At 40.6% G+C, this 25,150-nt stretch overlaps 3 protein-coding genes across 3 annotated transcripts; 2 read left to right on the forward strand and 1 right to left on the reverse strand.

The window, feature by feature from the left end:
• Positions 1 to 53: 53 nt before the first annotated feature.
• On the forward strand, positions 54 to 11,138 carry clint1a (clathrin interactor 1a). The gene is made up of 12 exons (XM_079556434.1): positions 54 to 231; positions 3,697 to 3,801; positions 4,735 to 4,831; positions 5,299 to 5,407; positions 5,660 to 5,824; positions 5,905 to 6,085; positions 6,223 to 6,433; positions 6,594 to 6,681; positions 7,410 to 7,475; positions 8,234 to 8,535; positions 9,282 to 9,468; positions 10,675 to 11,138. Exons 1-12 carry the CDS (start codon positions 191 to 193, stop codon positions 10,971 to 10,973), a joined length of 1,851 nt encoding a protein of 616 aa, XP_079412560.1. The 5' UTR covers positions 54 to 190; the 3' UTR covers positions 10,974 to 11,138.
• Positions 11,139 to 16,691: 5,553 nt separating this feature from the next.
• Positions 16,692 to 19,884, reverse strand: lsm11 (LSM11, U7 small nuclear RNA associated). Its single transcript, XM_079556842.1, has 4 exons — positions 19,317 to 19,884; positions 17,574 to 17,713; positions 17,397 to 17,480; positions 16,692 to 17,323 (listed from the first exon to the last, which is right to left on the reverse strand). Exons 1-4 carry the CDS (start codon positions 19,759 to 19,761, stop codon positions 17,090 to 17,092), a joined length of 903 nt encoding a protein of 300 aa, XP_079412968.1. The 5' UTR covers positions 19,762 to 19,884; the 3' UTR covers positions 16,692 to 17,089.
• Positions 19,885 to 20,259: 375 nt separating this feature from the next.
• Positions 20,260 to 22,895, forward strand: thg1l (tRNA-histidine guanylyltransferase 1-like). Its single transcript, XM_079556841.1, has 7 exons — positions 20,260 to 20,347; positions 20,410 to 20,607; positions 20,673 to 20,849; positions 20,924 to 21,093; positions 21,188 to 21,276; positions 22,184 to 22,291; positions 22,473 to 22,895. Coding segments are annotated over exons 1-7 (903 nt in total). The 5' UTR covers positions 20,260 to 20,345; the 3' UTR covers positions 22,632 to 22,895.
• The last annotated feature ends 2,255 nt before the right edge of the window (positions 22,896 to 25,150 follow it).

Below are 25,150 nucleotides of genomic sequence, written 5' to 3' on the forward strand. Positions count from 1 at the left end.
GTTGCTTTAAGCGGGTCGTGACGTCCAGTTTCCGCTGTGATCGGAGTGCATGCCGTGTGTGTTGCGCCTCCTGTCTCCTGTATACAGAGGTGTCCAAGAGTTTACTTTCTGAGTTCAGGCATTAGTTTCGATTGACGCGGGGGGCAGAGGGTTTTACGGCGGAGGAAAGCCCATCTTCACAGCAGCCAACATGTTTAATATGTGGAAGGTCCGAGAGATGGTTGACAAAGCGTGAGTATCGCCAGATTTGTGTGGTTTTGTAAAAGTTAATCTTGTTTTGCTCGGAGTGTACGGTACCTGTTTGAAAGAGACACGTACCCAAACTTTGACGTCACACACTGTACAAGTTGGCTAGCTTGTGTACGACTTTGTTGGCTACAGCAAACGTCTTTTCTCGCCAGACTGCGCCGAAACAATCCCTAAGAGTTCATTACGTGGCTCCATGTGTTTGTTCTAGACGTCGTGGGTATTATCATGTAAAAGTTAAGCCTGTTGTTTCAGCTGGGTGTCCGGCTAAGTAGTAGCTAACAAGCTAATTAGCCATGTAGCTTCGGTATTAGCTGGCTAGGCTAGCTGGCTAAGCTAGTTTGACAGCTCCGAGCTCATCAGGATTATTCAGACAAACTTGACGACGCTGACTGTGTGTTATCAAACATATGGCAAAAGTGTTGTCTGGGATGAATAGAAGAGCCAGTGAAGGTCAATGAAGGCAAACCGTTTTGTTGTAATCTCCTCACAAACTTGTTATGTGTCTAGTTGCAAAGTTGAATTATGAAAGACTCTGTTTATCACCCTCATTAGGTTACTCAAGTGTCTACCGAGACTTTGGATAATATTGAATATTTTCAACAGTGACTCCCTGTGGACTAATAACGCCATAATGTTGTATGCTCATGTTCATTATGGTGTGTAAGCCTTGAAATAAATAATTGACATTTAGTGTCAGAAATGAACAATTCATGAAAAGCCATTTATGAAGACAATGGATCAGTAATATTGGTTTTACTCACTTAGTTTGAACATTCCTAACTGTTTGCTGACCTGATTTGTCAAATTGAATTGGACAGTGGCCGTTAATGAACTCTAGGTAGGCCTTTAGGTAGTGTAAATATGCTAGAGGGCTTCTTCCCATAAACATGATCATAGTGCAATGTAAAACACAGAATACTATTTACAACCAACTAGTGCAATTCATGAACAATATCGAACTGCCCTAATCTATAACAATTTGCAGGCCTCATAAATAGAGTATCATTAAACAATAGTACCTGTATGGGATTGAATAAAAAGTTGAGGTACTACAGGTATCGTTAAAAAAACATAAAGTAGCCCTAATGCAGGATTTATTTGCTTTTTTAGTTCACATTTTTACAAATAAATTGGATTCTTCCACTTGTTACTCGTACATGCTGTCTGTAGATTAGATTTGCTGATCATGGCATTAAAGAGGAAGTGGTTTGTTGCACAATGTCAATGTGTAATAATCTGTGAATTATAAACAAGAGCCTAATGGCATTCTGTTTTCATAGCAGGATCACATTGCACCTCTGAGTTTATAGATAAGTACTAAAATGTCTGCTGATTATCAAAGGCAGACCTTTGTGTTTGTAAATTCACTGATGTCCGTTCTTTTTATTTGTTGCCAATAATTATTAATCTAAGTCATTATGATAATTTACAGTGTTCTTACCCAAAATACTCGTATACTTTGTTGAGCAGACAACATCTATCAGATTGTTTGACTTTACTCTGGTTTACATTCAGCTGTCTTGTATTCTGTGGTAGTTTTCCCTCTTCAAAGATTTCACAGCAAGTTGTATTACGGACAATGGCCTGTTTTAAGTGCATCCAAGCATGCATTCTTCTGGCTCAAAACATTGGTCTCCCTGGAGTGTGACCCCTGAAACATTGGGTACTTTCAGGAGAAAAACAGAACAGGCTGTGATTGCCTGCGGTGAAGCTAAAATACAGTCACTTTCTCTAAACCACTTTTTTAAAACTACTTTAGTAACAAATCTGTCATTGAAACCAATTTGCTCCCTGTTCTAGAAAAGGATCTTTGAAAAATGTTGCTCCACATTAGTTGTTACTCTATTGGTGGAGTAATGCAACTTTTCCTTTTTGATGATTAAGCTTATTTTTTTGTAGAAGAATCCTCTGGGGCATAACTATGTTTTCAATATATAAAGATAGTAAGCGTGCTTTAAATGAACTATATTTTCGAGTTACTGTTGCAAATATCAGTGGATGGATTATTCATAAAGCAGTCAAAGTGAAGGGCGTGATAACATGCCAGTGTAACTACGAGCATCGCAACTTCCTTTTCATTTGCCTCGTATCTGGGACATACACCGCCACCGCTGAGAAGTGATAAGATGCTCTTTTCACACACAATATCTTCTTACGTGCAGTGTTTTTTATCTGCAAATTTAAGGGTGTTGTATCCAACTGCTCTGAGATTATTATCACTACAAAGTCCCCATTCAGGTCTATGACAAAAAGTACAAGTTTGTAAACAATTCATAATAACACAGAGTTTAATTGCAATCAAGTCACAATTGATATTTGTTGCTATTTGCAAACTGGGAAAAAAAATGTCCTATATAAGCAGCAAAATGTCCAGTCTCCGTGGGGTCTTGTATATTAAACCCGCTAGCCTTGTCGCTTTTAGACCGCATTCTTCTGAAATGCATGGGATGCTTGTGTTAGTGAAGTGGTTCATATTTCAGTCTACTCCAGCTTGTTTAAAATGTGTATTATGATCTCAATCTAGTGTTTAAAAAATGTACTAGATATTTACAACAATAGTCCATTATGCATTCATTTAATGTTTCTTCAGCTTTAAAGACAATGAAAAAAAAGTTGCCATTCCACATTTCTGCCCTGTCGAAAACAAATCCCTGGCAAAGTGTTGCTCATGCTAACCAAAGCTCGACGCCCACAGCAGTTATACAGCATGTCTTTGCAACCACGAGGAGGGTGTTTTTCCGCCGGCAAATCACAACCCTGTCAGGCCCTGTGCTGCTGATGTGGCATTTCTTTAGACAGAAGATGATGGCTCTACAACTGTGCGATTGAGGAACGAGTGTGAGAAAGTGCCTTCTGTGGGTGCACTATTATTACAGCTGAGAGTTCACTGAAGACATAAAAAAAAGTGTTTTCTCCCACACTTTTAATCCCCTTAAATCAGTCTCAATCTGGAGTGTCACATTTACTTACAAAATAGCAACTGAATTTAACAAGATCTATATTTTTGGGGCGATAGATTCCTTCTAGAAAGTGGTTGGTTTTCTCAGTGCAACAAGGCTTGCTGGTGTTTTGCATAATGCTTATCTTAATTCAGTTGCGCAACAATGTTCATGAAGTAAAGTGTGCCCATAGTCGAAGTCTACAAAATGAAACTTGACTGTGAGTGTAGTCGTTTTATTCTTAATTGCTAATAAATTGAACCAGTTTGCATTTTAAGTACCACACTTGTAGCTTTGAATAGGAGAGAGCAAAGCACACGGAGCACTCCCCTTTCTCATAATGGTCATTGTTTGCTCAATATAGCCTCAATGGACAAGGGGCGTGGTTGTAATAAGAGCCTTTAAATCGTCCGGCTTTAAAAGGATGCACTGTCGGCAGCATTGATACTTATAAATATATATATGAATGTATAAATTATGCATTTGCCCTGTTTTTGTCTATTGGCAGAACCAACATGGTGATGAACTACACTGAAATCGAGTCTAAAGTCAGAGAAGCCACGAATGACGACCCCTGGGGACCATCGGGACAGCAAATGAATGAAATTGCTCGGTAAGGATCACAAAATCAGTGACAAGTGTCCTGCTGAGGCCCCAAGGTCATTTAAAGGCCGAATTATGCGTGCTCAAATACTTTCCTTTTTAAATGGCATGGAGTCCACTTGATTTGAATTTAGAAAGTCCACTTAGTTAAAAAACAAAAAAAACAGCTAATTGTGTTATGTGTCATGAGGATTAAAGAAGCGCTCTTCCCACTCCTTTTAGAGCGTTGTGAGTTATTTATTGTGAAGCGTTTATTCACATGCTCAGAATAAATAATGACAATTGACTTTTGGTACATTTAATAGCTGATTGTTTAAGCAAGCCTGTAATATAAATAATTGATTAAAGGGGGTATAAAGTGAAATCAACTTTTATTAACTTTTTTACTATGTTACGATCTTTTTCTCTCATCAAAAACATCACTGGAGTTTTGTCTCGAGCTGCTAGAGATGAATAATCTTTGGATCTTCACCAGTAGCTATTCTTAGCATAGCGGTGACGACTCCAAAAAGCTCCAGAAACCAAAACCGCTGTCCTGCTACGCGTAATCCTGTCATTGCTAAGGAAAAACACTCGCCATGGCTGCACTACCGCCACACGTGGGGGAAGGGGCTTATGGTAGCTCACTTGGAGGATCAGGATTTTTCATTTTTTCTCCTCAATATTGCATTTTCCAACCAACAAAGTGTAGGATGGCACTAAAGATGAGGAAATACCAGCAAAAAGCATAATAACCCCCTTTAAATTCTTTGCAGTATAGTATAAATCCCACAAGATGAAAGTGAGGCGTGAACACATACTTATCCTAAGCCTGGGTAAATGAAGACGTTGGTGTCTTTTGTAAGAACCTGGCTATGTGAATCAGAGCACATCAGAAAGTTTGTTGTCACTATAAACAAACAATGAATTACAGACACATTATTTTGTATCTTGTTTTGCACAGTGCGACTTTCATGTATGAGCATTACCAGGAGGTGATGGGCATGTTGTGGACAAGAATGCTGAAGGAGAACCGGAAGAACTTCAGGAGAGTCTACAAGGTCTGTGGAGTTGCATTAAGTTAACCTATATTATACCATGGTCTGGGTGAATACTCTATTCTGATTGGCTGTAGGGTGTCCGTTAAAAAGAAATAATGTACACCTAGTCCGGCAACAGTTAAATCACGTTCTATATCACTCCACTGCAGCTGTTTCCATTGTAACGATAAACAATTGAGCTGGAACTAGTTTCAGGTAAAACTGATTAAAAAGTGGGAACTTCTGCTCAGGAAGCAAACGGGCCCCAATGAACAGTTTCAGTTGGCGGGACCACGGTATAAGTGGGATAATGCACTCCGAGGTGTCCTTTATCAGAATAACTAGACTCCGCGGAAGCAACCACTGAGGACGGTTCACGCTTCCGCGTCATCCAGTTGTTTCTGATAATGAACACCTTGGAGTGCGTTATCCTTTACGTAAAGATCATCACAGCAAGCTATACATTTAAATTGTTCGTTTTCCCTCAGTCCTTGTTGCTGCTTTCACATCTGATCAGAAATGGATCGGAGAGAGTTGTGACCAGTGCCAGAGAACATCTGTTTGATCTGAGGTCCTTAGAAAGCTACCATTTTGTAGGTAAGGCTATGTCGTAAAAAACTACTAATATGTGTTGAAAATTGCATTATATCCTATACAGTTAGGACAATGCTGTAAAGATTGTGCTCTCGTCACTGTACAGGACTTCTATGTCGATTTACAATATGTTTGGTGTTGTAACAGAAATATAGTTTAAATAGCTTTAAAAAAAATAAATAAAACTAAAATCTTTCAACTAAAAGGTCTGTTGGTCACGTGTCATGTAAAAAAATGTTTTCCTTTAATTTGTAGATGAAAATGGGAAGGACCAAGGAACAAATGTGCGACACAAGGTGAAGGAGTTGGTGGCGTTTATTCAGGACGATGAGAGACTGAGAGAAGAACGAAAAAAGGCCAAGAAAAATCGTGACAAATACGTGGGTGTGTCGTCCGACAGCATGGGCTACAGGAATTACTGTAAGTGCTTCGATACAACACCAACCAGCTTCTTTCACGTGTCAAATCTCACTGGTTTCTTCTTTTTGTTGTTTTCTCAGCTGGGGACAGGCATGACTCCAGTGACCGAAAAGGCAAATGGGACGATGAGTGGGAAAACAAAGGACAGTTTCCATTTAGCGACAAAATCGGAGAGATCAGTGGCAAAATCGGCAGCACCATCAACGACACCATTAACACATTCAGGAAGAAAGACCGAGACGACTCGCCGGACCGTTTCAGGTAAAACAATGTAAACCTCTGTCGCCATTGGTGTCGCCAGATTTACTTAATTGGTCAAAAAAGTAAATCACGAGGGCAGCACAATGAGGGATGTTTGTGTCAAAACTTAAAGTAAAAAGACGGTCTTATGTTGACAGTGACAATGAGGAGGACAGAAGAAGATCTCACAATGGCCAATCGGCGAAAGAGTTTAAAGATGAAGAAGAAACTGTTACTACAAAAAGTGTTTCCATCGTTCAAGCCACAGAAACAACAGCCACGCGGAAAAAAGGCCCGTCCAAAAAGGTGGATCTCGGTGCTGCAGCTCACTACGTGGGAGACAAGACCCCAGAGACCACGCCCAAACAGGTACGTTAGGCCCTGGGAAAAACAAATTATGCACTCGGCAGCTTTTCCCACTGATTTGATGAGATTATGCTAACACAGGCAATAATTTGAGTCATTTTATAAAGTTTTATAACCTGTCATAGTCTTCTTTCTTAATGGGGAAACTAAATGTATTTTACAGGCCCAACCCACAGCTCCACAGCCCTCCAGCTCTGGTCTAGCAGATCTGCTAATGGTCGACACAACACCCAGCCAGGCTCCGGCTACAGGTGAAAAAAGACATTCAATTACTTTTTTAACCTACTTTTAGTTGATGAGATGCCATAGAAATGGGGTCAACAAATTCTATAATGCATTTAGTCGAAAAAAAGAAGTGTTACAAATAGTGTCATTTATAATTGCACAGCTTCACTAATCTTTTAGGAGGACTAGTCTGTGAATTTGAATTGTTTGGGGCTCTGTGATTGAAAATGGGTGAATGTATATCTGGAACAAAGATTTTTTTTCTAATTTGTTCCCTTTGTTGGTACAAATCATAAAAGTATCTGCTTACCTACCTACCTTATACAGAAATTTCCACAGATGCATGTGCCAAATAGAGACTTCAATCGCCTTATTAGTTTCTAGTTTCTAGCTTCTCATATCTTGTTCCAAGCCCCAGCCGTCGCTTGGGGTTTTGCCCTGTACATACTTCTTCCTGATGGCTGGGCACTGTGACTAGAGCAGTGGACTTCATTGTCAGTCCGAGTGATGCCAGCCTCAGATTTTGGGACAGCGGTGGGCGGGATGATGTATGGGAACTAAGTGCAGCAGATGTTTCGGGAGCAGTCCCCTGTGAACGCGCAGGGCAGATGTTGGGCGTCTTCCACCTATTCACTGCCTCTGCCCCTCCCTCCCCCTGTTCCTCCTGACACTGAAGGAATGCTAACTAACTACGTTGAAATGACACCTGCAGGACTGTACTTTTCAAAGCACTCACGCCAGTTTCTACTTGCAGACTTGATGAGTGGGTTCGCAGACTTCACCTCATCTCCTGCTTCTGCTGGCCTCTCCACCGGCACAGGTTGGTTTCATCATGGCCCTTTCTCCTTTAGTCTGTGCGCGCTCGTGTGCCGCGTTGTGCTGTGTTGGTGTAACCGTCCTGCTAGAATATTCAGGGGGATGCTGGGAGAGAGCCGTGGCCATATGGAGCCTGCTACCTGCTCTGCATAACAAGAACAGACACATATCAGCTTCTGTTATGGATGACAAGGGGACGGGGACAGGGCAAGAAGTTGTTGGGGGTGAAGGAAACTAAAAGAGATTGGGAAAAGGATGGACAGCTAGCAATGGAAGTATGAAAATTTAAAGTGTGGCACAGGTGGTCACTGAGAGGCCTGGATAAATCTAGAACGATCTCGGAAAACTCTAAACTGCAGTGACAGGCTCTGTTTTGCCGGCGTGGTTTCTGTTTGGAATTATTTACGCAGTTCAGGGTGCAAACATTGAACAGAATGGATGGCGCATAAACCTACATTAAAGGCAATTTTAGTGGCATGTGGTCCTAGTGGTTTATAAAAGGCGACCCTAGTTGCCTTTAGCATGGACATCGTTTAACTGTCCTTTCATGTTTATTCCAAACAGATTTTAGCCAAAGGAACTGGCAACCCAAAGTATAGGTTTCATGCTGGTTTCTGATTGGACAATTGGAGTTTTAAAAATAAAACACTTCTTATTACATGTTATATACAATTAATATCAGTAAAATTAATATTTGATTTGCATGTTTACCTCATGTCTGGAGATGAAAATTGGTCCCTCATCGTTTTGTCTCTCGTGCAGCAGCGGCCTCAGCCAGTAATGGGGACTTCGGAGAGTGGAACGCCTTCCCTGGAGGACAGATGCCAGCGGCGGCCCAGCCTGCAGCTACTGGCGGGACGGATCTGTTTGGGAATGTGGTCTCAGCTCCCGCTCCTGCGTTCGCTGCAGCCCCTGCTCCTGCGTTCGCTGCAGCCCCCGCCGCCCCCTCTGCAGATCTGTTCGACCTAATGGGCCCGACGCAGACCCTCACCTCCTCACAGAGCCTTAACTTCAGTATGACACAGAGCATGACCTCCACAGTGCTGCCGCAGTCACACTCGCAGGTATGCAGCATATGGTCATCGTTACACATGCTTTCTTTCTATTGGTCAGTAATTATAACATGCACACACTGAAATCTATGCCCAGAAAATGTTGTATTAAAACAGATAGTTATTGTAGTAAGTGGCATTCAGAATATTATTAAGATGTCTTGAGGTTAGCTGAGTCATTTAAATGATGGTCCAAGCATACAAATCAGATAGTCAGTTCACACAGTTACACACTCAAAACTAGCAATTTCAGTAAAGGAGTATAACTTCCACAGTGACCCAAAAGGCTTTGTGCAAGTACATGTAGTCAAATATTAATGTTTAAGATATAGATGTATCTTGTTTGATTGAAATATAGAGGACAGACATGATCGTAGTGGGTTAACACCGAGCTTCAGCAGATGCTCCTCTCCCCCAGAGACCTCCTCCCAACCACCCACCTCCATTGCCGACATCCACAATGCGGATTTAAGAGACAAAACATTAAACTAGCCCACATTTGTGCGACTGGATTTCTATGTTAAAAGGTGGTTGACCTACTTAAAACCTTACTGATAAGACGCCCACTGCCTCCTTTACACTAGTTACCTTTAGACAATATGTTTAATGAGAATTTGTAGCAGCAGGTATCGGAGTTAGAAGTGGGTCAGGTTTGAGTAACGACAAGAAACTATCCTTTAATCATGCATTTTTACTGTGGGCGTCCAAAGTGTTTATCAAAATCTCTGTTTGATCTTGTGTGCACTTGCTTTTGGCAGCCTTTCCCGAACATGGGAGGACCTCTGCAGCCTCAGCCTTTGCAGCAGAGCGGCCCTGCTCTAGGGGCCACTTCCAAAGCTGAGCTGCCCTCCACCTGGACCGACCACGCTGTCAACATCAGCCTGGACTTCCTGGGACACCAGCCCTCCAAGCCCGCACAGCCAAGCCTCAACACCCTCCAGCAAGGTATCAGGGAGGAAATACACTGTTTAAGCTTTATTTGGATATTTTGCTATTAACATTTCTCTCTTGTATCGATAAGTGGCTTGGAATAAGTATTTAATTGATTCCTGATGCAAAGGGCCCGTTACTAATTCGTCCCATTTTATAAAAAACATTATATTAAAAAAAGTGGGTTAAGAGGAGAAGCGGATAAAAGGACTGGATTAGTAGCATTGTGTGTATTTCACATAATTGGCATCAGGTGCTTTAGGGGTCAAAATATGTATTTAATTTGAGCACAGTGAGTATTTTGGGATTTTTAGATTGGCAAAAAAAAAAGTCCCTCATAAATTGACCCCCGTTGTTGTGGGCCTTCGTGTGACTTTTTTTTTCTTCTTCTCCTAATTGGTGATTTTTTTTGTACACCACTACCCCACACCAGACTATTTGCTGCACCGGCTTGATTTTTTACTACCTTTTTAAAGTGATAGTCTGTAGAATGGCAAAAATGATAGAGAGAGACAGAAATTTAAAAATTAGCCTATCAAGCTCCCCTTCTCTCCTGATCGGGCCAGACAGGACGGTTCAGTGAAAGCTCGTCTCATTGGTCAAAGTGGTTTCACTGGGATTCCGGATTAGTTGCTGTGATTTAGCAAAGGGAGGCACTTTGATGTTACTTAAAGGTCCTGTACCAGATTTTTTTGATAACAAACAATGAGAGAGGAAGCAATAAAATTAAAATGTTAGTAGTGGTCCAAACTCATTCCTCACATTCCTCACATTTCACAACTTGCAGGTTCACTTTTCAGGATCACTTTCCAAATGCTTTGTAATTAGAGGCACAGTGTTTTTTCCCAGAAATGTCTGTATTTTTCTAAATCAATTTAGTTTAATTACTAGAAAAAAATTGTGTTGAATGCCTTTAAATGACATCAAGTTTCAGACCCAGGTGGCCAATAATATGCAAGCTATTACATTGTTAAAACATTTAAACTTACTCTCACTTAATTGTTTATTTATTCATGCATGAGTGGAATTACTTTATTACAGCAGACCATTAGCAGCCTGATAGCTTTTTTGTTGATTCTTCATTTAAATTATTAAATTATTCTCATCCCTGTTCAGAGGAAAACAACTCTTACACACCAATGTTTCATTTTTGCACATACAGACACATCTTAGAGCTTTTTCCAGAAAACCGTGTCTAATCGTGTGCTTTGTTCTTTGCAGGAAACCAGGCACAAGGTAACATGCTGTCCCCGGGGTTTTCCGCCATGAGCCTTGGAACAACAGTGCGACCAACAGCGACCCCCATGATGCACCCGGGCGCTCAGATGGGGATGGGGATGGCTCCAAACCAGGGCATGATGGGAATGGGCATGAACATGGGGATGCCACCGGCAGGAATGAGCATGGGGATGCCCGCTGCGATGGGAATGGGTGGAATGGGAATGTCCATGAATCCCGCAATGGTCCAGCAGCCCAAACAAGTCGACGCGTTTGCAGATTTTGGCAACTTTGGGAAGTGACGGCGCTAGGGAGAAACAGAGACTCGGGGTGCACTCACGCTTGTCCAATCCCAACCGTGCCATGCTCCGGCTCGTTTGGGGAGAGGACGTGTGCCCCCGAATGGCCCGCAGGACACATGACAGCACAGTCTTGCGCATACATGAGTAACTGTACCGCACTCTGGCCCACCAAGTCTGGAACCTGGAGGGCACGGATGGGATGCGAACCGCGCTGTAGGGGTTTACCGCTCTCCCTCACGGTTCGAATGGCCAAGTGTGAGTGCACCCTTATGAAGGATCATCTCTCGCTGTCCCAAATGGTGAAGGACTGTCATGAGCTACAAACAAAGAGTACTTGAATAACGTCGCCTATCATCAACTTACCATCTCGTTTTAATGCTGCATCTACAGTAACTGAATGTGTGTGTTGTTTGAACCAATGATTCGTCTGGCCTGAGGGTGGGGGCCGGACAGGGGGCGCTAGAGGGTGTGTGTCTTGTCGGTTGACTGTGGAGTAAGATGATACTGTGAGAATGTTCGCTTTGTAACCTCAATCAAATCAGAATCACCAGAATCGCAAAAAAATCTATATATTGTCTACTTTGCCGTGTCCCATTCATCCATTTATTTACGATCAGCCATTATAACTTTCTAATCGACAGTTAGAAGTGGAAAGTTAGCCTCTTTCCTTGTCCTTGTTCTTCCTGAATTGTAAATAGAAATCTAAGCCGCTTTGAAATAAGTTATGAATTTTCCTAAAGCAAGTGACAATGTAAAAGTTGTATCTTTACGGCCGAAACAAAACCAGGAACGCCTCTTTTAGATGCAACACTTTCTTTGTACATAGATATATACGCACTCCAAATTATACCTATCCTTGATATGTTTATTTTTGGAAATAATTGAACATATTCTGCCTTCTGTTGTGGCCTTAGTTTTTAAACTATATATTTGCATATATAAAAAGTAAAGAGATAATCAGTGAGAATAGTCCAGGGTTTTTGGGTTTAAATAACTTGAGTGCCTCAAAGACTTGTCTCCCGTTGTGGCTGTGCAATGTTAAAGGTTGTTTGTGGTCGGATCTCAAGCCATGTGTCCAGTTTTCTAACAGTAATGTGTGTTTTAATTCAGGTGAGCTCCCTTTGTATTTGCCATTCAATCTTCTTCAGGCCAGTGGAAATGTCCAGGGACTATCAGTGCCCAAAGTGCATCTCTGTAGAAAAACTGCCTTCTTACCAAACGTCTGCATTGACTGTTTGTGAAATGTTTTAATTGTTTTGTTTTTTGTCAGATGCTTTTACTTTCGACTTAAGGTACAAAGGTTGATTATCCAAAATGCAGCGTGTTAGAAAAGCTCACCGCAGCATTGACCTTTATATATTATGTGCACCGTTTGGACTAAGTGCCTGCCGTGACCCCTTTAATGTTTAACTCTGTGGCCTTTTGTTTGTTTGAAGAGACCTGATTCACTCGGACAATGCAGGAGCTGAGGGGGTCAAGTACATACAGTAGCCTATCATAATAATCTAATCATCTAATGACCAAAAACAGTTATTTTTGTAATATTTAGGTTATTTGTGTATTTTCTATTTGAGTACCTTGATTGTTGAGATGGGATTGTTACTGAAACACTAGTATATGCAAATGTTTAGATATTCAAATCCTGAGAGCATTATTTTTTTCATTCTATCTATTTTGATTTGATTTATCAAAACTTATTTACAACATTAAACAGTTGATTGAAATTTGTTAATGGCGTGTGTTATTTGGTGCTATATATCATTAGTCCCATTTAAAAGAGCTTCGAGCAGCAAATCTGGAACCACCGCGTTCAGCTTTGAAATTGCATTTAGTCGCGACAAAGTGACAAGTGTAAGATTTTTGACTTAAGAAGCAAAACTGATTTAAGGTGAAATCTGTAGCTTTGAAATGGGACTTTAAGAGCCAAATACTCAAAATGTAATGGGGTAGTGTTATAGTTGGTGTGGATAGGGGAAATATGATTTAAAGAAAGCAGAACTAAGTAACCCATGCCCCTAGAAGCTATAAGCGCCACTGCAAGTGTTGTAGCATGTTGCGTTTGTTTTTTTACTCATTAATAGTCCTAGAGAGTAAATACTATGCTGACAGAAAAGACAAAGGGACAGAGGGATTTTGTACATCCAATAACACAATGGAGATAATTTTCACTCAAACTTGACTGTAAATACTGTTTAAGTGGCGCTAGCCCGCAGTTAGCTTTGCCCGTTAACCTGCTAGCTTCTTCTGCGTGATTCCATTAGTGTGTGTTGGTGCTCCAGGTCGGAGGCAGGGAAAGTTGAAATTGTAATTTTCTGACCAGAGACACCGGGGGAGATGAAAGACCCCCCAATCATCCCATTAACACCTGTATTACCCCCAGAAGGACTATGAAAAGGATTTATTAAGATGCTTAGTACTGCTTTAATGTTCTTCGAGTATGCATACTTCTGATTTCATTGGGATTCTTTACACTTTGTTGCTTTATGTTGTACTTTTCAGGTAACTTCTAAGTCGTCTCACTTGACCCAGCCGTCATTCACCCATGACTGATGCTGACTAATAGAGTGGGGTCGTCGTGATCGGAAGGCCGTGGGTTCGAATCCCAGCTCCGGCAAATGCACACTGTCGTCGTGTCCTTGGGCAAGACACTTCACCCCACTTGCCTCCAGTGTCTGCGTACATTGGTGTATGAATGAGTGTGAATAGGTGACTTAGGGTCTGATAAAGGTAGAAAAAGTGCTATTTAAGTTGAGTCCATTTACCATTTTTCACCTGTTAAATGAGAGAAATAAATAATCAAATGAAAACATGAAAATATTGCAAGTAACGACCCAAATACAAAATATCAATTTCACCTTACAATATTATTTTGCATTTTGAACCTTTATTGGTTTATTATGTCAAAATTTGGTGCACTATCTCTCAGTTTCTTTTTTATTCAAGCATCATAAGACTGACATTCAAATGTTCATTACTCACTCTTAATAATCTCAAGAATATTGTTTCTCTTAACTTAGTTTGGCCCAACAAAGGTGAACAGTTTTTTAGTTTTTTACAGGAAAAAGCTATAAGTGCTCAGGAAGTCAATAGCAAAATGTGTTTTTTGGGGGAAGGTGCTCTTTGGTGTTTGGGGAACTAAGACTCAAAAGAAAAAGAAAAACCAAGGCACTCCTCCCACATCATAATTCTCATTTTTCATTTAAAAAGCCTTTATTGTGCTGGGCTGATGAATCTTAAAATCTTTAAAACATATTGCTGGTTTCTTCCATGCGTATCGGCTCCAAGCCTTTGTCAAGAAGTGAAAGGTGAAAAAGTATAAAATTATACAGAACTTTTCTTTCCTTCTTTAATGTATAACTGTACCCGCGAACAATGCACACACTTCAAAAAGTGGATCAAAGTCTAAATTAAAGTTTTATTTTCATCTGCTCCGAATAGTTGTATTTTCACCGTTTAATAATTGATTTGGAACCATTCCCACTGTATTTAAATCTCACTAATATGAATTTAAGTGCCTAAATGACCTGATTAGGCTGAGTATATATAGAAGAGACAGAGACACATAGAAGAGTGGTGACCCAGCTCTTTAGAGGAACTTCTGTGCCCTCCGCGCACTCCATCAAGGCTTGTTAGAAACTCACTCTATAACAAATACAAGTAAAACATGGCTCGCGTTAAACAATTGACCCCATTTTTACTCTCTGGAGATCAAGACTGATAAATGAGATACACTAATAATATTCTGAAACATATGAAAAGTATAGTTTCAACACAGCTCAGCTACTTTGTTCCATTTATGGTATATACATTTATATGGTTTATAGGAAAATATAGGAAGAAGGTCAGACCAACTGTGTATTCGGCGATAGATAGTTACTTGTTATCATAAAGCTTTTTCATATATATATTATTTTTATATTATATATAATCCAGTCTGAGTACGGGGGTGCTCCGGTTTCCCCTGGTCATTACATTTGTTTTGTTTTTTGTTTCACTGTGTTGAACGGCTCAAACGGCTCCTGTTTGTAAATCATTCACACACAAAAATTCCATTTGATTTGATGTAGAAACATGTACAATAGGGTCCTCTTGGGGGCCTGGATGAATGACAGTCTCTCTCATGCGTTCATTAACATAATTCACAGACCGAAGCAGTAAAGATTTTAGAAAAAAATAATGAAGTATTTGCATTCAAATTTAGCTTAACGTTTTTGAAAAAGATTTTGAGAGTGTGTTATTCCAGGTGAACAGTAGGCCTGCTCTCTTCTCTATTATTCTGATGTTTCTGATAAAAAACTACTTTACTGCAGCTTTAAGATCTATGTCTGCAGCCAAAAACATCCATAGAAAACAAAATGTGATTAAACCAATTCAAAAATACCTTTCCTTTTTTTTAATGGACGGGGCCTTTCATTATAAAATTGATAAGTAATCTTCCTTTAGTTTTTACCAAAACACTTTTACTTTGTAATTGTGTGTTTTTCCACCACAGGGTTTCAGCGGAGACCAGCCATAGTGTAAGTAAGTCACATTTTAAGAGAGTGCTTTAAAACGAGGAACCATCCGCTCACATTCACAAAAAGACACTGGAGGGAAGGTGGGACAAGTAGCTGTCCCAAGGACAAAATGACATCACACACTGTCTGGAGCTGGGATCGATCCACCAACCTTTAGATCAAAGGCAAACGCCCTGCCAACTAAATATAGTTACATTACAGTTAAATCGAGAAAATTGGAACGACGTCACATGAACTGTACTTAAAAACCTTATGCCTGACTCTCTTGATTGCAAACAAAGAGAAAACTACTAAATTAAAATGTTAGTCGTGGTCCAAAGTCATTCCTCACTTTCCTATTTTACTGTATTCAAATTTGTCACAGGGACACGTTTATAGGTAAATTTCACAACTTGCAGGGTCACTTTTTAAGGTCACTTTTGCAAAAATGCTAGAAAAATAGCCTGATGGTTCATGCAATTGATAAAAAAATGTTTTATAATTAGATACACACACAAATTTCCCACAAATGTTTAAGTTAAGGAAGACAAACCAAATTTTGTTCAACTTATAGAAATAAAATCAGGTATAGTTCCTTTACGTACTCTTGCTTGAATTTCAATAATTATTAGATTATATATTTGTTATTGGCTCCTACTCATAAATCTATTTTAATTTGTGTTTTATATTTTATGACAGGACAACGTGCAGAGTAGCCTAGTTTAACCCAGCCCACACATAAGATAAGTTCCTGAAACCCCCTCAAATTATAAATTTCACCACTCTTTGTCCAAAAGTATCGTCTGCCATTCAAACAGAAAAACGCAACATCTTTACAACTTCTCCAAGATGCAGTAAATCGTGCTTTTATGGGTAATGTGCCCATTAAAGAGTAAAAGCAATACGAGACGTCAAGACAAATGACAGCTTTTGAGTGCCATCTGCAATCTCGAGCTTCGCAAACTCAATTATTCATAATGCATTTATGAAGCCCGCTGAGACTGCGCTGTCATCCCTGTTCAAACTACCGCTGAAACGCAACATAAAGGGACAAGCGCCACGAGACAATGGCCCCGAGCGCTGCGCTACACGGGTTTTTGCTGCCACCTGCTGGGCAACAGAGGTACAGCTGCAGGTCTTAGCTTGGACAAGTAAAGTAGCTCAAAGGAAAAAAATGACAAGAAATAACTAAAATAGGAGCCAAGTTGCTTTTATTTCATGAAATCAAATTATTTCTCTCGTTGTCAGAGAAATAAAAATATATCAATATGATACATTTGGGTTGCATTTGATTCTCAAGAACTGAGAAATAAGAAGCGTTTTGTATTCAACCACAACAAAAACAACACTAGATCCAAATCAGGTCTATAACAGGGCTAGAACTAAGGTAAAACTATGATTAAAGCAGAAAAGACGACAAGGACTAACAAGGACTAACACAGTGGAGCCTGCAGAGGAATGTCATCAAATATCAAAGTTGTGGACATTATCAGTAGAATTAACCGAATTACCTTTAGTTTTTGTTGCACATTAAAGTGTACAATTAACTTACTTCTTGTCTATGATTAATTGTCATTTTCTATAATAACAAAACACCTAGTCCTCGGCCACATCCAAGCATCAGAGCGTCTGTGGGCTGACCAGCACCACGTTCTCACCGCGGATGAAGAGCTGGTTGATGTGCCGCGTGTGCACTTTGCCGTATTTCTGGGGCACTTTCTTTTGAACAGAGTCTGTCGTGTTGCTTCCACCGCTGGCTGGAGTTCGTGCCTCGCCGTCTTTCCCTTTGACTTGTCCAGTTTTTATCACTTCCTCCGCCGCCGCGCTTTCCTGCAGCTTCAGCTTCTCGAACAACTATGAGAAGAAAATGTGGTATTTTATGAGGCTTTTTACAAAACTGACAGTATATGACAATCAAAATACACACTCTAGTAACGGTCAGCGCCTTCTCGTGATAGAAAGCCTGTCCAAGAAGAGGTTCTCTGTACGTCTCATCGACATCCACCATTGCCTGACAAATATTGACAAGAAAACAGTCAAAATCCAGACATCTTTTTCAACCAATGTAGCATTATTTTTTATAAAAAGCAAAAGAAGTGCTCACCATATTCCAAAACCTGTCAAAAGCAACGACGAAGCCAGAGCAGACGCCTCGGAGCCCTTTGAAGGTTCTAATGTGGACTTTGACTCTGATTCGCTCCTGAACAAATCTGTAGAGCTCGCCAAGTGGACTGCCCTGGCACACTGCGAACAGACAGACAAAGTTTAGTCTCTGAAATTCATGATTATGCGTTGGTGTACTCTTTAATGACCCCAGCCAAAATTTACAGGTTTTATTTAACTTTTGTAAACTACGAGGGTCTGGGCTTGGTCTTTGTGATATGCACCACACTGTTCCACCGATCGTTTGATGGATACCGGAATTCATTCAAGATCTACCTTTCAATGTACAGGATTAAAAAAAAACTCCTGGAATCGCCACCTTAACGTGGTGGAGGGGTTTGAGCACCCAAATGATCCTGGGAGCTCTGTTGTCGGGGGCTTCATGCCCCTGGTAGGGTCTCCCACGGCAAACAGGTTGTTGGTGATGAGTCAGAGGGTGGTTCAGAAGCCCCTTATGAGAGACCACCAGGCCCGGTTAGAACCGTGAGGCCTTCATTCTGTGGACCCACCACCTGCAGGAGGAGCCATAAGGGGCTGGTGCAATGTGATTTGGGCAGCTCCAACAGCTGCCCCCACAACCCGGAAACGGAGAAGTGGAAGAAAATTGATGGATGGATGGAGGATTAAAAAACAGCAGTTGTAGTAGTCAGCAGTTGTAATAGTCTATATGCACCAAAGTCATTACTGAGACTCCCAGGGGAAAAGGATATACCGTATTTTTAACCTCTTTAACCCCCCTCCTGCCTCAACAGAGCTAATTTTCTCCACTTCGACATTACCCAAATCTAAAAGTTTCTAAAAGTTACCAGCCTATCGGCCAGTATAACGCTTCATTTGAAAAACTAATCTAAGATTTTTCCTTGAATTTTACCGCATTGTCATCACCTTTTCGTTGGTTTCTAATCACGTTAGAGGTTAGCCTCTTAACCCCCATCTTAACCGAGTGCATTTTTCCCAGTTCAGCTTTACCCAAATCTATAAAAGGTCACAGCCAATGGGCCAGAGTAATGCCTCATTTGAAAGCTAAGACCTTCAAAAGTCTTCTAAATGGAGCGTTTTCCTCGTGTTGTTGCCGTGTTGTTGTCACTTTTTAAAAAAAAATTCCATCCCTTTTTTTGTTGGGTTTTCTTCACTTCTCTTTGCCACATTTTCATCGCTTCTTGACGCTTTTTTGTTGCTCTTTTGTGTCACTATTTTGACTCTTTCTTTCAAGATACTTTTAGATTTGGGTAAAGCCAAACTGGAGATAAGGTGCTCGGTTCAGGTGCTGCTGGTGTTTGTGTGGCTTGGCTTGTAAAAGGCCTCCAGCTCTAGAAAACATGCTCAGTGAATAAAAGTGGCCATATACAGTAGATAAATCTTCATGGCATTAAAAGTGGCCAATATTTTGTATGTATAACTGCGCTGTCTCAATTGTGTGAGCTACTTTGTCTCTTTTTACCAACCAGATGAAACTCTTCACATCCATCTTTGTGGCACATGACTGATGAAACAGGTCACCTAGCAACAGCAGAGCTAAACTATAAATAATAGCAATGTTGACTTTAAAATCCAGTAAATTTACAAGACAAATGCCTTCAGATAAAGCCTGTGAGGCATCGGAGAAGCCATTGGCGCAGATGGGCAGCCATGTATCTCCAACTAGATTGCCCCAGTTATCACAGCAGGGCATGGTTGAACTTACAGGGCATCCTCGTGAGCACATTTTTGACAGGTTTGCTCTTCCTCCGCCGCTGAGTGCCGCTGCTCTCCCCCTCCGGCACTGGGTTGTTCACCATTAGCTTCTTCAGCCTCTCGATCCTCTCCTGATCCACGACACCTTTCATGGCCTTTCTCCGCCGTTTCTCCACATTTTCGGGTTTGGCTCTGCCCCTGCCGCCCTTCAACGCGCTCTCGTATTCCGCCACATTATTGAAGCGCTTGACGTTCGGGAAAGGCAGCTTTACGGTCGGAGAATACAAGGCCAACAGGGGGTTAAATTTCTCCGAGCAAACGTCGACATCGTCCCCGTCATTGCCCGTGCTGTCTGCGGCATGGGCATGCTCCCGAGCGCTCCGTGCACTTACTTTAGCTGTTGACGTCGCCTCTTTTGCGCTTTGTTTTCCCTGCTTTCTCTCACTTTCCTCCATGTGTAGCGCTCAGTGCAACCCGGGAAAGTTAAAACATCCGGTCATCATGGTTTCTGCTCAATTTGAACGCTCACTCTGCCCATTTCAGTTGGCGACAAAATAGACAATTAATAACGGTTTCTCGTTTGCTTTACCCCTTTTGTTCACTTAGCGTTGAGTTTGTTTGGCTATAATCCACCTTTTATAGTTTTACATCCCAAAAATATTGGCAACAAAACCCTTTCTTCTTGTCATAAACGATCTTTGAACACATGCCTTCTCCACATTCACCGCAAGATGGCGACAAATCACCTTTGTGTTTTCACCGTACGAAATGGAAACCGGGATAACTAGATTAAAATGCGCGTAAATCCTACCTCTAATATGACCCCTTACAATATAAAGTGACATTACACGTTTTACATGTTCAACTCTGCTCCTCACATCTACTGAATATTTTTTAGAGACACAGCGGAACCTTTGTCTGTGAGTTCTGTTCACCACGGCAGGATTTGAGGACGGACTGTATACAAACCAACGTGTGTACAATCCATACATTTGTGGCAGATTTTCTTTAAATGAATCAAGACAATATGATTTTCTAAATGTAAGTTTTTCCTTTAAGCTATCTGTTTTATCCTAGACTAAACATTTAATTCTATCTTTCAGGTGGATTATCATTGGAATTAGCAAATTGTGTACAACTGTGAGATCTGGTGTTGTCAAACTACCTCAGGCAAGTTTATTCACCTGCTCCAGAGCAATGGCCAAGAGCAAGTTTGAATACGTCCGCTGCTTTGAAACAGATGACACCTGCCTCAGAAACTGCTACATTGTGGTTAGGCTTGATGGTCGTAACTTCCACAAGTAGGTGTACCTATCTCGACCACATAAATGTTTGGCTAATGCCTGAAAGATGTGCCTTTTCTTAGGTTTGCAGAGCAGCACAAATTCACAAAACCCAATGACAACAGGGCACTAGGCTTGATGACCAGAAGTGCCCGCTCTGTGATGGAGGACCTTGAAGATGTTGTCATTGCATATGGCCAGAGTGATGAGTTTAGCTTTGTTTTTAAGCGATCAACCACCTGGTTTAAGAGGAGAGCCAGGTAATTATATTGTTTGAAATAGCATCTGTAACAGTGTCTCTATGATCTTTTTTTTTTTTCTGAATTTCTTTCAGTAAGTTTATGACCCACGTAGCCTCCCAGTTTTCGTCCTCATATGTGTTTTATTGGAAAGAGTTTTTTGGGGAACAGCCCCTCTTATATCCACCAGGCTTTGACGGGCGTGTGGTTCTGTATCCCAGTAATCGCAACCTTAGAGACTATTTGAGCTGGAGGCAGGCTGATTGTATGTATCTTTTAATCGTACAACACTCATAATTAAATATCAATTTACCTGCCATCAAAATACAGAAGATCACGAGATGTGTTTTGTCCCACAGGTCACATAAACAACTTGTACAACACCGCTTTTTGGACATTGGTTCAGAAAGGAGGACTGACAACCACACAAGCAGAAGAACGCTTAAAGGTAAAAAGTAGATATCATTTTGATATAGCAGTGGTTCCCAAAGTGGGGTCTGGGGCCTTTTGGGGGGCCTCACAGGCACTACAGGGGCACCCCCAAAGCTTGTCTGCACAACAAGTACAATGAAAAAAGTCAATTTTGAAAGGAAAAATATATCTATCTGCACCAGTTTAAACCACTATTTAGCCTACTGTCATAGCTAGATGTTTCTTTTAATTATTTTAGCTGTAAAATAATAACAAATTCTTTTGAATGGAGTCAATTATTATTTGAGGGGCCTCGAGAGATTTTCTCATAAATAAGGTGGCCGCCATTTCCCGGACTTTGGGAATGGCTGAGATAAAGAATAATGCTTGTATTTGTATTGTACTGTGTGTTTTTATTTATTGATTTATACCTATTTATCATTTATATTCTCGATTGCATGTATTCATTTCTGTTTATATCACCTAAGTATATGAATATAAGATAGTTCAAGTCCTTTGTAAGTATCCTTGGAGTTGTACTATCAACAGTATTGTTGTTATCATGACTAAAGGATCAGTAAACAACAATGTTAAAGATAGCCATCAAGATAGAATTTAAAGTGACCGAGAGACCATCACTGGTACTAAAAAAGCCTGCAAGTTCACAAGACATGTTTCAGTGTGGTCCTCAGTCCTGTCAGGGTTTGTAACAGCTGCTGTGTTGCTTGATTCTCAGCGTCGGAAACACAGATGAGGTGACGACAGTTTGTGAAATGTGGAAATGTTTCAGTTGGATGTTTGTGCAACACAATCTCAAAACACAGAGTAGCAGGGTTTTTGTTATTGTAGCTGTGGGTTTTATGTTTAATATGTGTCGTGTGCAATATTTATCTAGTTTTATTTATGCAGTTGAACATGGCTCTAACTAATTGTTTCTGTTTTAGGGAACATTAGCTGCAGAAAAAAATGAAATCCTGTTTTCAGAGTTTTCTATAAATTACAACACTGAGGCCTTTCTTCACAGAAAAGGCACCACCCTCATTTGGGAAAAGGTAAAATACACTTCTCACCCCTTAAAACCTATTTTTCTACGATGCTTTCTTTTTTTTTACGTCAGTGTTTGGATGCAATTATATTTCTCAATCATGTCCTAGATTTTGTAACTACATTTTACCTTCTCCATTTTACCTTCTCCAAGAAGTTTCATATTCTTTCTCTCACTATGTATCACAGAAAGATGAAACCGTTACCAAACGCATGAAACTTCCGAATGAGGAGGAGAAAGATGTGAAAGTGACACGAAGTAGGAAAAGGGTCCAGGCCCATCACTGTGACATCATCGGAGAGACGTTTTGGGAGGAGCACCCGGACATTTTAGAGGACGACGGCTAATAATGTCTCGGTGTTGAGGACATTGTGATTGAAGGGTACCCATTCAGACAAGACAATCACAGAGTACTGCTGACTGATAAGGCATAATGCGAAAGATAGTTTTCCCACAAGGCCTGGGTCACTCCTTCAGGTCTATGATTGACTTTGTACTATAACAAAAAAAGCATTGTCATGGTTATATCTAGGCTCAAACTGCAGTTGCTGTAGTTTATCATATTGAATGCATGTTTGCATATACTTCTTTTTACTAAATGACTTAATAACTTTAAATGGTGTCACATCTACAGTATGTATTTTTGAATATGCACTTGTTGTTGTGTCCTTGGGCAGGACACTTCACACACCTTGCCTCCAGTGTCTGCGTACATGTGTAAGATACTGTAGTACATTCATGCACTTTTAACCTCTCAAAACTAGAATTAAAGGCCCTATACCTGATTTTTTTTTATCGCAAACAATGAAAGAGGAAGCCACTAAATTAAAATGTTAGACATGGTCCAAACTCATTCGTAGCTTTCCTAATATATTTGTAGCATCCAAATTCTTTACAGGGACAAGTTTTATAGACACATTTTACAACTTGCAGGGTCACTTTTTAAGGTCACTTTCACTATAATGCTGGAAAAATAGCCTGAAAGTTCATCAAATGTATTCAAATGTTTTAGAATCTGATGCAAGCTGTTCTCCCCACAAGTGTTTGAGTTTACAATACAGCAAAGGAGGACAAAATAAATGTCATTCCATTTCTAGAAGTAAAATCAGGTATAGCTCCTTTAAGGCACATAAAATACCCCACACAAGGCAAAAAAAACAAAAACACGCGTCTTTCTCCACATTCTTTTAAGCCCACATGTCTCTTCTTAACAGTCTAATGGCTGAATTAAACCGCATACAGCTGAAGCCAAATCCTCGGATGCACCGGGTGGCCTTGTTTTGATGCCAGGGCACCATTTTGAGAGGCGAATGGCTTCATGGGGCTGCACTGCACTGTCATCAAGGCTAAGAATATCCCACACACCCTGCTCACACACCGGCGCTGTGCCATGTGCTCCCGGGCATATTTATCATCACACTTAGGAACTGTATGAATGGCTGTGGCCGATTCGGGCGAAGTGTATTTGGTTACCGTAGTGGGCTCGATGGCCTCTGGATTACTAAAGCAGTATTTTTGGGATGGTAACCTTGGTCAAGCATTCTAGCACTCTACTGTATTTTATGTAACTTGGATCAGACTACTCCTACTCACACCTCCTTGTCACACTGGAATATTCGGTCTTTGCGTGTGTTTTTGATGCTGGAAAGAAATGCATTTGATCAAGAATATGTTAATCACAAGTTGCTTGTTCGGTACTTTTAAGCTATTGGATGAATCGGTGGGAGATGGCATTTACCGGTAGTTACCTCTGAACTAGGACATTAACTTTATGGGAATGTCTGGGTACAAAATACAGTGTTTAGCGCCCAGACATGCCCATAAAGTTAATACGATGTACAATGCTGGGTGGATCAAGTGCCTTGGCAAAGCTTTATTTGCTTTATCACATTTTCCTGCAATTTTAATAGAAAAGATGCATCCTTTTTGTTCATTAAATTGATTAGATGCCTTGTAATCAACGCTGTGATACTTCTGCAATGTTCAGAATATTTTTTGATATAAAATACCACAGACCTATTAATACACTGTATCCACCGCCTCCAACAGACATTACTGTGAGACTCTGCCTAAAGCTTATTGATATTCCTGCTCTCCGTCTAATTCAGTTTGAACAAAGACGTGAGTTAAATACAGATACAGTCCGTTTGCCTCTTTGCAGTTCATTGGGGCGTCTGCCAAAGCCACACCGCTCTGATGTGGCTATCAGAAATAAACGAGCAGGACAGGCAGAGGCAAGCAGTGAAGTTATTTAAAGACAACATGTGTTTTCATTCAGCGTCCATCATAGTTAAGATACTGTTACGAGCTTCTAAGCATGGGTCAAATATTAAGGACCAGTGTGAAGAATCTGCTCCTGTACAATTTCATTATACTTCAAATACTCAAAACCTGTTGAGTTTTCATCATCGGCTTGATTGTGTGAAGCTGTGTATTATGCTCCTCACAAGAAACATGTATCAAGCAATTTGGCAGGAAGATAAGTGGCAGATTTTGTAATTTAGGTCACAATGGTGCCCCGTCAAATGCTGAGCTCAAACTCGTTTATATTCTGCACCCAACTTGATGAAAATGGTTTGAAGGTAACTAGTGTTATTGCAAAAATCCTTTCACTGCGGATTGATGAGAAACATTTACGCCATAAGAGGTGGGTTGTACTTGTTGCTCTTGTTGTGCATGTACTTGAGTAACTCTCTTAAGTACCTCTTTGAAGATGTGGTTTCGACCAGTACTTTTTTAGTAATTCTTGGGTAATAATAACTGAAAGTATTAGCTATCTTGCGCTTGAAAAATAGTTGCTTTCCCCATAGTCCTTCTTGTTGAAAAAAGAGAAGGCTATAGGTTGCATTATGTTAGCTAACTTTAT

This window comes from Gobius niger, assembly GCF_951799975.1.
Source record: "Gobius niger genome assembly, chromosome: 5".
Classification (NCBI taxonomy): Eukaryota; Metazoa; Chordata; class Actinopteri; order Gobiiformes; family Gobiidae; genus Gobius; species Gobius niger.

Coding starts and splice junctions, on each gene's coding strand:
- clint1a (XM_079556434.1), top strand. CDS start 191: ATGTTTAATATGTGGAAGGTCCGAGAGATGGTTGACAAAGC. Junction 4,832..5,298: donor ACTTCAGGAGAGTCTACAAG/GTCTGTGGAGTT, acceptor GTTTTCCCTCAG/TCCTTGTTGCTGCTTTCACA. Junction 6,682..7,409: donor CAGCCAGGCTCCGGCTACAG/GTGAAAAAAGAC, acceptor TTCTACTTGCAG/ACTTGATGAGTGGGTTCGCA.
- lsm11 (XM_079556842.1), bottom strand. CDS start 19,761: ATGGAGGAAAGTGAGAGAAAGCAGGGAAAACAAAGCGCAAAAGAGGCG. Junction 17,714..19,316: donor TGTGCTCACGAGGATGCCCT/GTAAGTTCAACC, acceptor GTCTGTTCGCAG/TGTGCCAGGGCAGTCCACTT. Junction 17,481..17,573: donor TTGACAGGTTTTGGAATATG/GTGAGCACTTCT, acceptor AATATTTGTCAG/GCAATGGTGGATGTCGATGA.
- thg1l (XM_079556841.1), top strand. Junction 21,277..22,183: donor AAGCAGAAGAACGCTTAAAG/GTAAAAAGTAGA, acceptor TTTCTGTTTTAG/GGAACATTAGCTGCAGAAAA. Junction 22,292..22,472: donor CCACCCTCATTTGGGAAAAG/GTAAAATACACT, acceptor TATGTATCACAG/AAAGATGAAACCGTTACCAA.